The 15778-nt window shown below is 49.6% G+C and overlaps 1 protein-coding gene across 7 annotated transcripts in view; it reads right to left on the minus strand.

The window, feature by feature from the left end:
• PARP4 (poly(ADP-ribose) polymerase family member 4) overlaps positions 1–15778 on the minus strand; it is a 186215-nt gene that overhangs the window by 33176 nt on the left and 137261 nt on the right. For 6 of the 7 annotated variants that reach the window (XM_083169954.1, XM_083169953.1, XM_083169959.1 and 3 more), the window contains exons 32-35: positions 15635–15661; positions 13290–13328; positions 10457–10504; positions 3873–3905 (exon numbers count right to left, since the gene is read on the minus strand). In XM_083169954.1, coding sequence (XP_083026080.1) covers positions 3873–3905; positions 10457–10504; positions 13290–13328; positions 15635–15661 — 147 coding nt within the window. The remainder of the gene's footprint in view (positions 1–3872; positions 3906–10456; positions 10505–13289; positions 13329–15634; positions 15662–15778) is intronic. The other variant, XM_083169957.1, reaches the window with a different exon arrangement.

Consider the following 15778-nt stretch of genomic DNA (forward strand, 5'->3'; position numbering starts at 1 on the left):
TTATGCTTAATATATCGATGGGATGTAATCCTTAGCTCGCAAGACTGATTTATTTGTTGGTTACTATGTTATAGGTATTAGTAGTTAATTTGATTTAATGTAGAATTTGGTGCAACTACAGTATCAATTGTTCTTTCAAACACTATGGGGGGAGATATATTACCACTAAATATGATTTAACCCATTTAAACTCCCGGGGAGCCGCAGGCAGGGGGGCAGCAGAATTAAAAAATTCTATTCAAAAGACTGGTTGTCGCTGATTGGCTGAGAGAGCTCTGAGTCTCAGCCAATCAGCAGCTGGTCATTCTTTTGAATAGGACTTATGAATTCTCCCCGCTGCTCACCGGACCCTGCTTTTCGAACCCTGAACACCACACGCCGTAGCCCACCACACGGTATCGGATGCGATACATCGTGGGTGCTTAGCACCTGCACATAAGATTTCTTTTATGTGTACCCTGTCTGACCTCCGACTCGAATTTGCACTGGTCTGCGCATCGGGATGTCACACACTTGCAATTTGGGCCTATGTCACCCAATTTCTCGGGTAAAATCAGGGCCCAAATCACGTAGTGTATGGGGGCTTTAGTGTGCCCTGAGGGCAGATTTTGGGAATGTCTGGTATATGTTTTGGGGGTCTAGTCCCTCCTGTTTTTGGTTGGAATTGGCCAACATTTGTACAGTTATCAATGGCTCAAACTTTGAATATTAAGGCTGTAAGCTACTGTATCAATTTGCTTCTAACTGTTGAAGGATTCTTACCAGAAATTCAAATTTAGTTAATCCAGGCTGAAAAATTTATTTTTGCTGTGCAAACTTAGTCACTAGCAAATCAGATCTACATTAGAAATGCAGCTTTTGATAAATATGGCTTTGATGTTTTATTGCACAGAATGAGTTTTTGTTATTTAAAATCCACTTTCCATAATATAGGGGTTGGAGATTAATCCTTACTGCTTTCTATTTTGATTGGCCAACATACAGTTTGTGTAAAACAAATTACTCTGAATGACAAACTCTGAATATTGGTTCGTAATTCAGCATGGATCGCTAATTAGAGAATTGGCAAATCAAGCGATGGTTGAATGACTGCACATGCCCACCGTTCACATTCTGCATGTGTGAGGGGAAATAGCGACTGAAAATACATACAGATCGTAAACGCACTGGAGCCGCAGTTTGAGTTAACAGGAAGTCGGTGTTTGGGAGTGGTAACATGACGTTTTTTGGGTGTGTTTGAAAAAAAAAAACCAGGTGTGCCCAGGTGTATTCACAATACTCATTAGCAATCCATGCTGAATTAGGCCCATTTTCAGGTGATCGCACAATTGAGAGCACACTTCATTTTCATTTCTGTATCAGTGGAGGGAGGCCACGCCCCAAAAAAGGGGTACATTTGATTGGTTACTATGGGCAAAATCACTTCTATAAAGCCGTACTTTAGTGTATATACCCCCTAGTGTGGACTTTAGCAACTCCAAGATGTCAGATAACACACAGAATGGAGATAACTGTGCCATACAAACTACATTAGGAATCAATAACTTCAGTGTTTTAACCACTTGAGTGGTATGCCCGGAAATTTCTCGGGCTCAGCTGCGCTGCCGCAGCGGGCTGTCCCGGAAAAATGTGTGCGCCAGTGGTGTCCAGGTGTGCACCACTGGCGCATCACCTGTCTGGGCACACCCCAGTGGCCACTCTGATGTCCCCTCCCCTCCCATCAATCACCCTCACCTCCGAGCTCTGGCGATTGTACGCCGGAGCTCCCCTGCCCCCGCCGCCATTGATTGACAGGCGGCAGGCTCTGGGATGTTCGGGGCGGCTCGGGGGGAATCGGGAGAGTTCAGGCACAAGTCCTCCCGAGCCGCCGTGAAACATCCCCGAGCCTGCCGCCTGTCTGATGACTGACAGGCGGCTGGGGGCCGGGCAGCTACGGCGCGGGAGCGACGGCGTGGGAGCTCCGGCGTACTTACGCCGGAGCAAAGGTGAGGGAGGGGGATTGGCGGCGGCTTCTTCTTATGATCTGTGGTGGGTTTTGCTGGGGCAGGACAAATCTGCGGTTTGTCCTGCCCCAGCAAAGCCCACCAATCAAGGGGTTAAACCATTCTGTTGTCACCGCTGACCCCCACTGCCCACTAGCGCCACTTCTAGCACTACGCTACAATGCCGCCGTCTGCCCGTCCTCTTCTAGCACCCGATGTGCCATCTCAAGCTGGCATGCGACATTGGGTGCTGTAAGGGGGTCACTTTTTGCACCACAAGATGCGATCAGGTTCAATGGACATCGCACTTCGATGTTGCATCGACTCCGATCGCATAAGTGTATGGGCAGCATTAATGAAAGACCTTACTATCTGCAAATTTTTTCTACTTCTTAATAAGCCTATTTTACAGATATGCAATGTGTTTGGTAGAGTGCGGCATTATGTCCACATTCATTAGGTCCATATGAGAATGTCAATATGTCGGCAGGTTTGTCCTGCCCCAGCAATACGCACTACAAAAGGGGCAGCCGCTGCCTTCTGCAGCCCCTGCTCCACTGGGGCTGCTGCTGTTGGTTTTGGCTATTTGCGGCCGCTTGGAGAAGTTAGGGGGCCTCTTGTTGGGCTCGGGAACGCTCGGGTTCTCGGCCATTTGCCTGTTCAGGCATTCCTGTGTTTGGCTATCTGAGCACACAAATGGCCGAGCGCGGCTGAACCTCCCCGAGTGGCGATGGGGAGGATCGCAACAGTGGCAGTGGCCCTTATTCTGGTTGGTGCGGCCAGAGCCGCACACGGGGCTCCGGCCGCACAAACCAATCCCCGCCCACCCTACGGATCGCCACGGCCGTCCGTACACGGACGGCTGGCGATCCGCATAAAAATGGTGGAGGCGTACGCCTCCACCATGGTGGGAGCTGCCCCCTGCATTCGATGGTCGTCGACCATCGAAGGCAGGTCCGCACGCCCCGGCAGCTCCCGCAAGCTGAGACCACACGGACAATCGTCCGTGTGGTAGCTTGTATGGGGGCTGAAAGCTGACATCCGGCGACGTCAGCTTTCCGCCCCCATGAGTTGCGTCATGCCCTCATTACCATGCATACGCCCCGCGTTTGCATGGGAACGCCCATGAAACGCGGGGCGTACACATAGGGAAATGAGGGCATGAAGCCTCTCACGCCCCTATACGCCCCCTTTGCGGCGGACGAAATACGTCTGCGGCGAAGGGGGCTGCACATGCGCAGATTGACCTCTGCGCATGTGCAGAGTAAAAACATCGGCGGTACGGCCGCACGCGGGCCGTACCGCACGAAGCAGAATAAGGGCCAGTGACGGGGAGTATTGGCAACAGAGGCAGTGACGGAGAGTATTGGCAACAGAGGCGGTGACGGGGAGGATCGGCAACTGGGGGGGGGGGGGGGGGGGAACAGGCCTTAAGACTAGTAAGAAAATAAAACAAACTTGCGCTTGGTACATCCCGCCCAGAGAGGCAATAGCAGGGCTTAGTTGTCAGACACCACCTGAGAGCTTCCAGGATGGCGGACTTGCTAAGAAATAAGTCAGCCTTCATGCGCTACACAGTGGCAGCAGATTCTAGCCAACAGCAGTGGGACCAAGAGCAACAGCCAGCAGGTTACGTAGCAGGAAACGCATCCCCGCAGCAGCAGTAGTAGTCACTAGTTCTCCCCCACCCTGCTCCCTGCTAACAGCACCCAGAAGTGCCCACTAGCCAGAGCCAATGACAACTTCAGGATTTTTCTCTCAAATCTCGCACCTGGGGCATGCAACCAAGTCCATATAATAATATTATGGTAAATCACTTCCAGATCCAAAAGTAAAGATAGGATACAAATTTGTAGGAAAAGTGACAACCACACATGCAGACGGACCTACCTTTATTTCCAAACCATCTAGGTATTCACTATCCTGAAAATAAAATAATGAATATGAAACCAGTGATCAGAATACAGAATCGGGAATACTGCTCATTTCATGTTGGTAAATGACATTACATGTATTACCATGCCCCTTATCCTGCATTGTCACTCATCACACGAAGGCTATGATAGTGGTGAGATGTATTACCACGCCCCTTATCCTGCATTGTCACTCATCACACGAAGGCTATGTTAGTGCTGGGATGTATTACCATGCCCCTTATCCTGCATTGTCACTCATCACACGAAGGCTATGTTAGTGCTGAGGTGTATTACCATGCCCCTTATCCTGCATTGTCACTCATCACACGAAGGCTATGTTAGTGCTGGGATGTATTACCATGCCCCTTATCCTGCATTGTCACTCATCACACGAAGGCTATGTTAGTGGTGAGATGTATTACCATGCCCCTTATCCTGCATTGTCACTCATCACACGAAGGCTATGTTAGTGGTGAGATGTATTACCATGCCCCTTATCCTGTATTGTCACTCATCACAGTAACGAAGGCTATGTTAGCGCTGAGATGTATTACCATGCCCATTATCCTGCATTGTCACTCATCACACGAAGGCTATGTTAGTGCTGGGATGTATTACCATGCCCCTTATCCTGCATTGTCACTCATCACACGAAGGCTATGTTAGTGCTGAGATGTATTTACCATGCCCCTTATTCTGCATTGTCACTCATCACACGAAGGCTATGTTAGTGGTGAGATGTATTACCATGCCCCTTATCCTGCATTGTCACTCATCACACGAAGGCTATGTTAGTGCTGGGATGTATTACCATGCCCCTTATCCTGCATTGTCACTCATCACACGAAGGCTATGTTAGTGGTGAGATGTATTACCATGCCCCTTATCCTGTATTGTCACTCATCACACGAAGGCTATGTTAGCACTAAGATGTATTACCATGCCCCTTATCCTGCATTGTCACTCATCACACGAAGGCTATATTAGTGCTGGGATGTATTACCATGCCCCTTATCCTGCATTGTCACTCATCACACGAAGGCTATGTTAGTGCTGAGATGTATTACCATGCCCCTTATCTTGTATTTAGGGAGGACAGTGGCAGGGAACATGGACGGAAGAGGACTGGAGCCCTGCTGCACGTGTGAGTGACACTGCACTGCAGTAATTCATTTTATGTTATAAAATATTCAATAACTCAATTCACATTTTTTCAATCCCGAATCCCGGGATTACAAAAATGGCCCGGGATTGGGGGCGTGGCTTGGATAGCTAGCTGGACGGACGTGCAGGGCAGGAGCTCCGGCACAAATCGTTTCCAAAAGGGCTCTCTTTCCCCCCTAAACTACCTCTGGACCCCTGCACCGCCATCACCCATCCCCCCTACCTACTCAGTGACCGGGGAGTTCAGCGCTGCGGAGCCGGGGGACGGGTCTCCCCGTCCTTGCAGGTTGCGGCCTTCTCTCCCCCACCAGACCGGGAGCCCCTGTACCTCCTGCCCAGCCGGGGGAACATCGGACGGCCGGAATTTGCTCCTCCCACCGCCGTTGCGCCGTGCGCCCTCTCTGTGAGTACTGCTGGGCGCCTGCTGCCGGTGCTCTGGGACCGGAGGGCTTCTACTGCATCTGACTCCCCTCTGCTAGCTCCGGGCGGCGGCCATCTTGGAGGGGGCAGACTGAACTGAAGGAACTAGTGCGGCGGCCATCTTGGTGGAGACAGGCAGTATAAACTATTGCGGCGGCCATTTTGGATGAGGCAGCCTGAACGGCTGCAGCCTCTGCCTGGCTGTCTGCTTTTCACCCTCCTGCACTGCAACGCAGCCAGGGTGCCCTCCTCACTGGAACCCCATTTAAGCACTTGCCCAGCATACCCCAGGCTGCCAGACAAATAAATAATAGTAATAAAAAAAAAAATAATAATAATAAAAAAAAAACGAATAAATAAAAAACAAAATAAAAATAAATTAATAATAATAATAATAAAAAAAAAAGCTGACAGTAAAAAGCACCGAAATAAATACATAAATAACTGCAGTCCCTCTGCTACTCCTCCCCACTGCTCATAACCGCCATTACCCGGAGCTCACCCTGCATCTCTAATGTATCCGTAATGACTATGGGAGATCCTCCACACCCATGGGACCTTTTTGATTTAAACTACCTGCTATGGATCCATAAGTGATCTTCCTGCCTGGCACCACTACCTATTGTATCATTCTCTGGAGGGCAATCATGCCTGGTAAAAAAGGCAAAATCTCTGCTCTGGCACCCCCTATTAAATTTGCCCCCCATCGAACCCCTGAGACAGCACAAGCCGTAAAACCTCGCCTGCCTCCTGCATCTTCAACGGCCTCACCAGTTACTACGGAATCAAGCCCTGGACCTCCCGCGGACGCTCCGCTAACAGTCCGCACACTCCATCAGATGCTTCAAGCACTCCGTTCAGACCTTTCCACTGATCTACAATCCTCCATTACTCAACTTAGTGGTGAGGTGTCAGCTATTGGAGATCGTACCAACAATCTGGAGACTAAAATGCAAGAACTAGTCTCTTCTCATAATGACCTCCTCTCCTCTCATAACTCAGTCCTAGAAGAGCTTTCCATGGACAAGAATAAACTGGCGGATCTGGAAGATCGATCAAGACGGAACAATGTTAAAATAAGGGGAGTTCCTGAGTCTGTGCCCGCTGATGGCCTGCGTGATTTTGCTGTCTCGCTCTTCAAGAAATTGTTGCCCTCGGCTGCTGATAAGGATCTATTGATTGATCGTATACATCGACTCCCCAAACCCCGCTCTGCTCCTAGTAGCTCCCCCAGAGATACCCTCTTACGCCTACACTTCTTCCACATCAAGGAAGATATCCTCAAGGCCTCTCGCCAGGCAGAAGATGCAGACATCTTGGGCAATCTACAACTCTTTCCTGACTTCTCAATACATACCATAACCAAACGAAGATCCTTCCAGCCTATTACAGCAGCGCTTCGTGCCCAGGATATTCCATACCGATGGGGTTTCCCAGTTAAATTACTGGTGCGGAAGGACAGCTCCACTTTTGTCATCTCGTCTCTGGAGGCTGGTGTAAAACTTCTCCAGGAATGGGACATCCCTGTATCTGTTGCTTCAACATCTCATTGCCTCCCTATCCAACCTGACTGGACACAAGTGGGTTGACTACACTACATACTCAAGTTGGAACTCTTTTTCTTGGAACAGTGAATGACTCTATTCCCTCGTTCATCCTGGATCAGCTGACTCGAATGTCCTGCTGCTCCATATGGATCTCCCACTCCCGGGAGCCACTTCTAGGTGGTACCCCTGTCGGCTGGTCCGCAAGTATTCCTGTTTGTTTATAGATTGTTAGTGATCCCCTAATCTTTTTATATACCCATTTAATATCCTGACTGTTCCTACTATGGCTCGCTTGTTTTGAATGTTGCCATCTTATCTGCATATTTTTCAGGTAGCAATAAGATTCTTATTGTATTTAATTGTACTACCATGATGTGCCTTATTTCTTAATAATGTACAGCTATGTTTGATGTTAACTATGCATATCACTGCTCACCGTACAATTTTTTCTTTTTTTTTTGTTTGCTTTGATTTTTCTGTGTTTTAGCATGGTCTCATGGGTGGGAGGCATGTTTTGCCCGCCTCCACCAGTTAACCATGTTGCCGATCCTGTTTTCTTCTGCAACTGCTGTGGCCCGATATACTGGGCCTTTTGGGTTCTTTACTCCCTCCACTTGTTTTCCTCCCCTTTTTTTATGGCCCCACCCCCCATGTTTTATGGCAGGCATACTTGAGGTTTTGATAACCTGCTCCATTTTCCAATTGCCCAATGGTTAAATTGTTTTCCCTTAACGTGAAGGGGCTTAATTCCCCCCAGAAGCGTAGACTAGCCCTCTCTACATTTCACCAATATAGAGCCAATATAGTTGCTCTCCAGGAGACACACTTCTCCTCATCTGCACCCCCTGTTTTTAAAGATCATAGATATCCTGTATGTTATACTGCTAATGGCCCAGCTAAACGCAACGGAGTAGCTATCCTGTTTCACAAAAATACCCCTTTCACTTTACATCGCAAGGTCGAGGACAAAAGCGGTCGTTTTTTGATTCTTACAGGTCTAATAGATGACACCTTGGTTACTCTTGTTTCACTTTATGCCCCAAACTCCCGTCAGGTCCCCTTTTTACGTGAAACTTTTGAAGAAATATACAAAGTACGACAAGGACTGCTTATATTGATGGGCGATTTTAATCTAGTCCTCGACCCTAAGACTGATAGATCACAATCCCAAAATCGCCATACCTCCCCCCGGGATATGGGCCCCTCACTAGCATTTAGGAAATTGCTTGCGGAGTTTGACTTGTATGATGCCTGGCGCACGTCCCACCCTGAGGAGAGAGACTTCACTTTCTTTTCCTCTGTACACAATAGCTACTCCAGAATTGATTTTGTCCTCTTGGATAAAATTGCCCTCCAATACACTAAGAGAATTAAAATCCTCCCCATTACTTGGTCTGACCATGCCCCCATCCTATGGACTTGGGATACGGGTTGCCGTTGCCCTTTTACTCGCCCTTGGAGACTCCCTGACTATCAACTCTCTGATCCTGAGACTCTGGGTGCCCTCACGGACTCCTTGAAGTTGTATATACAGACTAACTCCCCAGAGGACACATCAGTTTTCACCTATTGGTGTGCCTTAAAAGCGGTACTTCGTGGCACCTCTATACAGAAGGGAGCTCAGCTTAAAGCTCGCTCTCGTAAAACTCAGTCTGATCTGGAGTCCACTCTTCGGTCCTTAGAGTCTCGGAACCAGACCCATCCCACTAGAGTGCTGCGAAAACAACTACAGGCAGTGAGATCTCAACTCCAGAAACTTTTTATGACAAGAATGCAAGCTGCCCTTAATCGCCTCCGTCACAAGTTTTACACTGCGGGTAATAAAGCCTCCCGTTTGTTAGCACGTAAACTTCGTAGCCGTCAGGCCCGCAGCCGTATTAAATGCCTCACCACACCCTCTGGTAAGCAGTGTCTTAATCCCCTTGACATCGCCAACTTATTCTCTGAATTTTATGCTAATTTATATAATCTTCATAAGGACACTACTATCCCACAACCATCAGCTGCTACTATCTCCTCATTCCTGGACTCTATCCCTCTCCCCTCCTTAGATGCGGAGACCTTAGCCTCTTTGAATAGTCCATGGTCCATGAAGGAGATTGAAGTTGTGATTAAACAGTTACCAAAAGGAAAAGGCCCTGGCCCAGACGGCTTTACAAATTCCTTCTACTCAACTTTTGATGAGCTCCTCTCCCCGCTCCTCTTAAAGCTTTATACTGCAGCATCTAGTGAAGGATCTTTTCCTGCAGAAATGGTCGAGGCACAGATTGTAACTCTCCCGAAACCCGGTAAAGACCCATCGGAATGTAAAAACTATAGGCCTATAGCCCTCTTAAATACTGATTTAAAGATCTATGCCAAACTAATAGCCAACCGTATAAATCCCTTACTCCCACAATTAATAAATGCAGATCAGGTTGGTTTTGTCTTTGGTCGTCAGGCCCCTGACAATACCCGTAGGGTCTTGGACTTGATTGAATGGGCATCACGCACCAAGTCACAATTCCTCCTGCTCTCTCTCGATGCCGAAAAGGCGTTTGACCGCCTGCACTGGGAATATATGCGCCGGGTATTATGCAAGTTCGGTCTCCAGGGGGACATTATACGATCTATCTTTGCCCTTTACACTGGTCCTTCTGCAAGAGTTTATAGTAATGGCTTTCTTTCCTCGCCCTTCCAAATTTCTAATGGAACTAGACAAGGGTGCCCCCTCTCACCGCTTATGTTTGTTATGGCCATTGAACCCCTTGCCCAAATGATCCGTTTATCCTCTAATTTCCCCGGTTTACAGATTGGTGATACTTCTCATAAACTGTGCTTGTTTGCTGATGATGTTTTATTGTTTGTAACTGACCCAGAGACCTCGTTAATCTCACTCATTAGAAAATGCAGCTTTTGATAAATATGTGTGTGTGATGGTTTTCTTCCACTAGCCTTAATATAGGGGTTGGAGATTAGGGTATCCGGACTGATCATAGAATGACTCTAGGTCGACAGTCAAAAGGTTGACAGGGTCTAAAGATTGACAGTCAAAAAATCAACACGGTTTAAAGGTCGACAGGGTCAATAGGTCGACAGCCAAAAGGTCGACATGAAAAAAGGTCAACATGCCATTTTTTTTTTTACTAAATTTTGAGCCGACATGCTGAATTAGGCCCATTTTCAGGTGATCGCTCAATTGGAAGCACACTTTATTTTCATTTCTGTATCAGTGGTGGGAGGCCACACCCCAAAAAGAGGGGTACATTTGATTGGTTGCTATGGGCATTCTATAAAGCCGCACTTTAGTGTATATACCCCCTAGTGTGGACTTTAGTAACTCCAAAATGTCAGATAACACACAGATAATGGAGATAACTGTGCCATAAAAACTACATTAGGAACCAATAACTGCAAGTGATAAACATAAAGTCTGTAAAGTAAGTACCTTCTCCGGTAAGCCGGACGAGTCCTCCACACCCTCATAACAAAATCCCTAAATAGTGCAATAATGCAAAATGACATCACAATGAGCACAGGTATAAATACCCATTTCTGTGTCACAATTAACCATACAGATAACAATGTATTCCAAGCTGGAGAACCATAATGTAAGGAATTGGTTATGGTATAAATCACAGACGGACACATCATAGACAGTCATATGGGCGACCACTAATGGTCGACAGTTACATGGTCGACAGGGTCTAAATGTCGACATGGAAAAAGGTTGAGATGAGTTTTTAATGTTTTTAGGGTGTCTATGTTGACATAGGTCGACATGGACACTGTCTATGTTCTCCCTCCACACCCTAGTGGATGGGAGGGCATGAAAAAGCAACGTTTTGATATGGAGGCAGCATACCATATGCATCACAATAATGTAATGTAGGACAGAATGATCCCTCTTACCGTCCTTCACTATACTACACAGCACCTCATGCAATATTGTACAGCTGACTCTGCAGCATGGCCGAGAGGAAGATATCTTTAACAACCGTGGGAGCACGCAGATTGACCGTGTACACTGAATAATCCATCCAATGTGTCATTTTTGGCCGAATCGATGTGTACCCAGCTTACCAGTGAATCAATGCTGATACCGGGGGCTTTGTTGCGCTGGCCACGTTGTCTGAGACCAGGCAGTCGGGATCCCGATGTCGGAATAATGACCGTCGGGATCCTGACTGTCAGTAAAACATACCACACCCGCCACGACAAGTGACGTATAGTCCAGGGCTGTGTTTAATGCTTTGTCTGCTGTTGAGAAAGTGCCTCACAGTTTGGTGAAAAGAACTTCAGATGCAGTCATTGTAGTGAAGAGGCGGCCATCTTTGTTAATTTGGGACAGTGCTGCACCCGCTGCATTGGTACTGTAAAGTTTGAGGTAAAGAACAACACTAATGCTGCCCATACACTTGTGAGATATTGCATGCAATAATTCAATATCAACCACACCTGGCCGATTAAATCGAATCGTATGCATTATTTTTAAGGGACGTTTCAATGCGATGTGCGGGCACGCCGTCAAATGTCGCAGTGATAGATCTTATGTGCTGCACATGACATCTATCGAATTGCAGGTGTGATCGCATGTGGTTTTTAACCACATGTGATCGATCGAATGCAATCCGCGGATGAGAGACGGAGGGAGCACTTTCAGCGGCGTAAGGTTTGGGGAGAGGGGGCCAGAGGGACCGCTGGTGGTGCGGGAGAGGGAGGCATTGTAGCGTAGCGCTAGCAGGCGGCGGGGGTCAGCGGTGGTGGCAGAATTTTTTAAAACACTGGGCAACCCTCTGATTGGCAGAGCTCTCTCAGCCAATCGGAGGGCTGGCCAGTGTTTTAAACCCTTCTGCCACCACCGCTGACCAACGATGCCCGCTAGTGCTACTTCTAGAATAACAATACAATGCCGCCCTCTGCCCGCCCTCTTCCAGCACCCAATGTGCCATCTCAAGATGGCATGCGACACCGGGTGCTGTAAGGGGTCACTTTTTGCACCACAAGTTGCGATCAGGTACGATGGACATCGCACTTTGATGTTGCATCGAATTCGATTGCATAAGTGTATGGGCACCGTTAGTGATAGACCTTACTATCTGCAATTTTTTTCTACTTCTACTACTACTTAACAAGCCTATTTTACAGATATGCAATGTGTTTGGGACATTCATTAGGTCGATATGAAAATGTCAACATGTCGGCAGGTTTGTCCTGCCGCAGAAATACTCACTACAAAAGGGGCAGCCGCTGCCTTCTGCAGCCCCTGCTCCCCTGGGGCCGCTGCTGCTGGCTTCGGCTGTTTGCGGCCGCCTGGAAGAAGTTCGGGGCCTTTTGGGGGGCTTGGGAGCGCTCGGGTGCTCAGCCGTTTGTCTGTTTTGGCCATTCCTGTGTTTGAATATCTGAACACACAAATGGCCGAGCGTGGCTGAACCTCCCCGAGCAGCCCTGATCCTCCCCGAGCGGCGACGGGGAGGATCGGCAACAGAGGCGGTGATGGGGAGGATCGGCAACAGAGGTGGTGACGGGGAGGATCGGCAACAGAGGCGGTAACGGGGAGGATCGGCAACAGAGGCGGTGACGGGGAGGATCGGCAACAGAGGCGGTGACAAGGAGGATCGGCGACAGAGGCGGTGACGAGGAGGATCGGCGACAGAGGTGGTGACGGGGAGGATCAGCAACAGAGGTGGTGACGGGGAGGATTGGCGATAGAGGCGGTGACGGGGAGGATCGGCGACAGAGGTGGTGACGGGGAGGGGAGGGACATTTTCACTTTGCAAAACTTTTGAGAATTGCCCAGCAGTTGGACAGGCCTTAAGACTAGTAAGATAAAACAATAAACTTGTGAGAGGTGGCACACCAAGGCAACAACAGGGCTTAGTTGTCAGACACCACCTGAGAGGCTTCCGGGATGGCGGACCTGCTAAGAAACAGTCAACCTTCATGCGTTACACAGTGGCAGCAGATTCTAGCCAACAGGAGTGGGACCAAGAGCAACAGCCAGCTGGTTACATAGCAGGAACCGCATCCCCACAGCAGCAGTAGTGGTCACTAGTTCTCCAGCACCCTGCTCCCTGCTAACAGCACCCAGAAGTGCCCGTTAGCCGGAACTGATGACAACTTCAGGTTTTCTCTGGCCTCGGCATCTCTCAAATCTGGCAGCTGGGGCATGCAACCAAGTCCATATAATAATATTATGGTAAATCACTTCCAGATCCAAAGGTAAAGATAGGATACAAATTTGTAGGAAAAGTGACAACCACACATGCAGACAGACCTACCTCCGATTCACCATCATGTACAGCATCATCTTCACTAGCCTGAAAATAAAAGAATGTAATATGAAACCAGTGATCAAAGTACAGAATGGGGCAGGCTATGTTACTTCTAGAATAATTATACAATGCCACCCTCTGCCCGCCCTCTTCCAGCACCCAATGTGCCATCTCAAGATGGCATGCCACATCGGGTGCTATAAGGGGTCACTTTTTGCACCACAAGATGCGATCAGGTCCGATGGACATCGCACTTTGATGTCGCATCGAATCCAATCGCATAAGTGTATGGGCAGCATTAGTGATAGACCTTACTATCTGCAATTTATTTCTACTTCTTAATAAGCCTATTTTACAGATATGCAATGTGTTTGGGAGAGTGTGGCATCATGTCCACATTCATTAGGTCCATATGAGCCATTTATCTGTTCAGGCATTCCTTTGTTTGGATGTCTGAACACACAAATGGCCGCGTGTGGCTGAACCTCCCCGAGTGACGACGGGGAGGATCGGCAACAGAGGAGGTGACGGGGAGGATCGGCAACAGAGGCGGTGACGGGGAGGATCGGCAACAGAGGCGGTGACGGGGAGGATCGGCAACAGAGGCGGTGACGGGGAGGATCGGCAACAGAGGCGGTGACGGGGAGGATCGGCAACAGAGGCGGTGACGGGGAGGATCGGCAACAGAGGCGGTGACGGGGAGGATCGGCAACAGAGGCGGTGACGAGGAGGATCGGCAACAGAGGCGGTGACGGGGAGGATCGGCAACAGAGGCGGTGACGGGGAGGATCGGCAACAGAGGCGGTGACGGGGAGGATCGGCAACAGAGGCGGTGACGGGGAGGATCGGCAACAGAGGCGGTGACGGGGAGGATCGGCAACAGAGGCGGTGACGGGGAGGATAGGCAACAGAGGTGGTGACGGGGAGGATCGGCAACAGACGCAGTGACAAGGAGGATCGGCAACAGAGGCGGTGATGAGGAGGATCGGCAACAGAGGTGGTGACGGGGAGGATCAGCAACAGAGGTGGTGACGGGGAGGATCGGCGACAGAGGCGGTGACGGGGAGGATCGGCGACAGAGGCGGTGACGGGGAGGATCGGCGACAGAGGCGGTGACGGGGAGGATCGGCGACAGAGGCGGTGACGGGGATAGGGTGGCCAATCCCGGGATCGGCGGGATCCCGGGATTTGGCCCCTAAAACGCCGGGATTTCAATCCCGGGATTGGAGTTTCCAATCCCGGGATTTCGGGATTAGACTGCGCATGCGCAGTCTAATGCCGGCCAGCGTCTGAGCGTGTGCTCAGACGCTGCCCGGCTTCTCCCTTCCCCGACAGTGCATCCCTGCGCAGCGTGACGAGTACAGAGGTCACGCTGCGCAGGCCAAGCAGCTGCACAGAGCCAGTGTGGCTCTGTGCAGCATGGGTTCGCCCCCGCCCACCAACCCGGCTGGCTCGCTGCCCGCCCCGCTACCCGCCCATCCACCCATCCACCCACCCTCCAGGCCGGCTCCCCGCCCATCCACCCGGCCAGCTACCCGCCCATCCACCCGCCGGCTCCCCGCCAGCTCCCCTGACGCCCGCCAACCCACCCGGCTCCACAGATACCCGGCCGGCTGGCCACCCACACACCCGGCCGCACTGCACCCCATCCCACATGTAGTAAATATGCGGGGCGGCTGGGGTGCGCTTTTTAAATTAGGGAAGCCCGGGATTGGGCATTTTTTTAAATCCCGAAATCCGGGATTGAAAAAATGCTCCGGGATTGGCTTCCCTAGACGGGGAGGATCGGCGACAGAGGTGGTGACGGGGAGGGACATTTTCACTTTGCAAAACTTTTGAGAATTGAATAAGAATAGACTTCCGCCCAGCAGTTGGACAGGCCTTAAGACTAGTAAGAAAATAAAACAATAAACTTGTGAGAGGTGGCACACCAAGGCAACAACAGGGCTTAGTTGTCAGACACCACCTGAGAGGCTTCCGGGATGGCGGACCTGCTAAGAAACAGTCAACCTTCATGCGTTACACAGTGGCAGCAGATTCTAGCCAACAGGAGTGGGACCAAGAGCAACAGCCAGCTGGTTACATAGCAGGAACCACATCCCCACAGCAGCAGTAGTAGTCACTAGTTCTCCCGCACCCTGCTCCCTGCTAACAGCACCCAGAAGTGCCCGTTAGCCGGAGCTGATGACAACTTCAGGTTTTCTCTGGCCTCGCATCTCTCAGATCTGGCAGCTGGGGCATGCAACCAAGTCCATATAATAATATTATGGTAAATCACTTCCAGATCCAAAGGTAAAGATAGGAAACAAATTTGTAGGAAAAGTGACAACCACACATGCAGATGGACCTACCTCCGATTCACCATCATCTTCACTATCCTGAAAATAAAAGAATGTAATATGAAACCAGTGATCAAAGTACAGAATGGGGCAGGCTATGTTACTTCTAGAATAATGATACAATGCCACCCTCTGCCCAGCCTCTTCCAGCACCCA

This window comes from Crinia signifera, chromosome 2 (genome assembly GCF_055691185.1).
Source record: "Crinia signifera chromosome 2, ASM5569118v1, whole genome shotgun sequence".
Classification (NCBI taxonomy): Eukaryota; Metazoa; Chordata; class Amphibia; order Anura; family Myobatrachidae; genus Crinia; species Crinia signifera.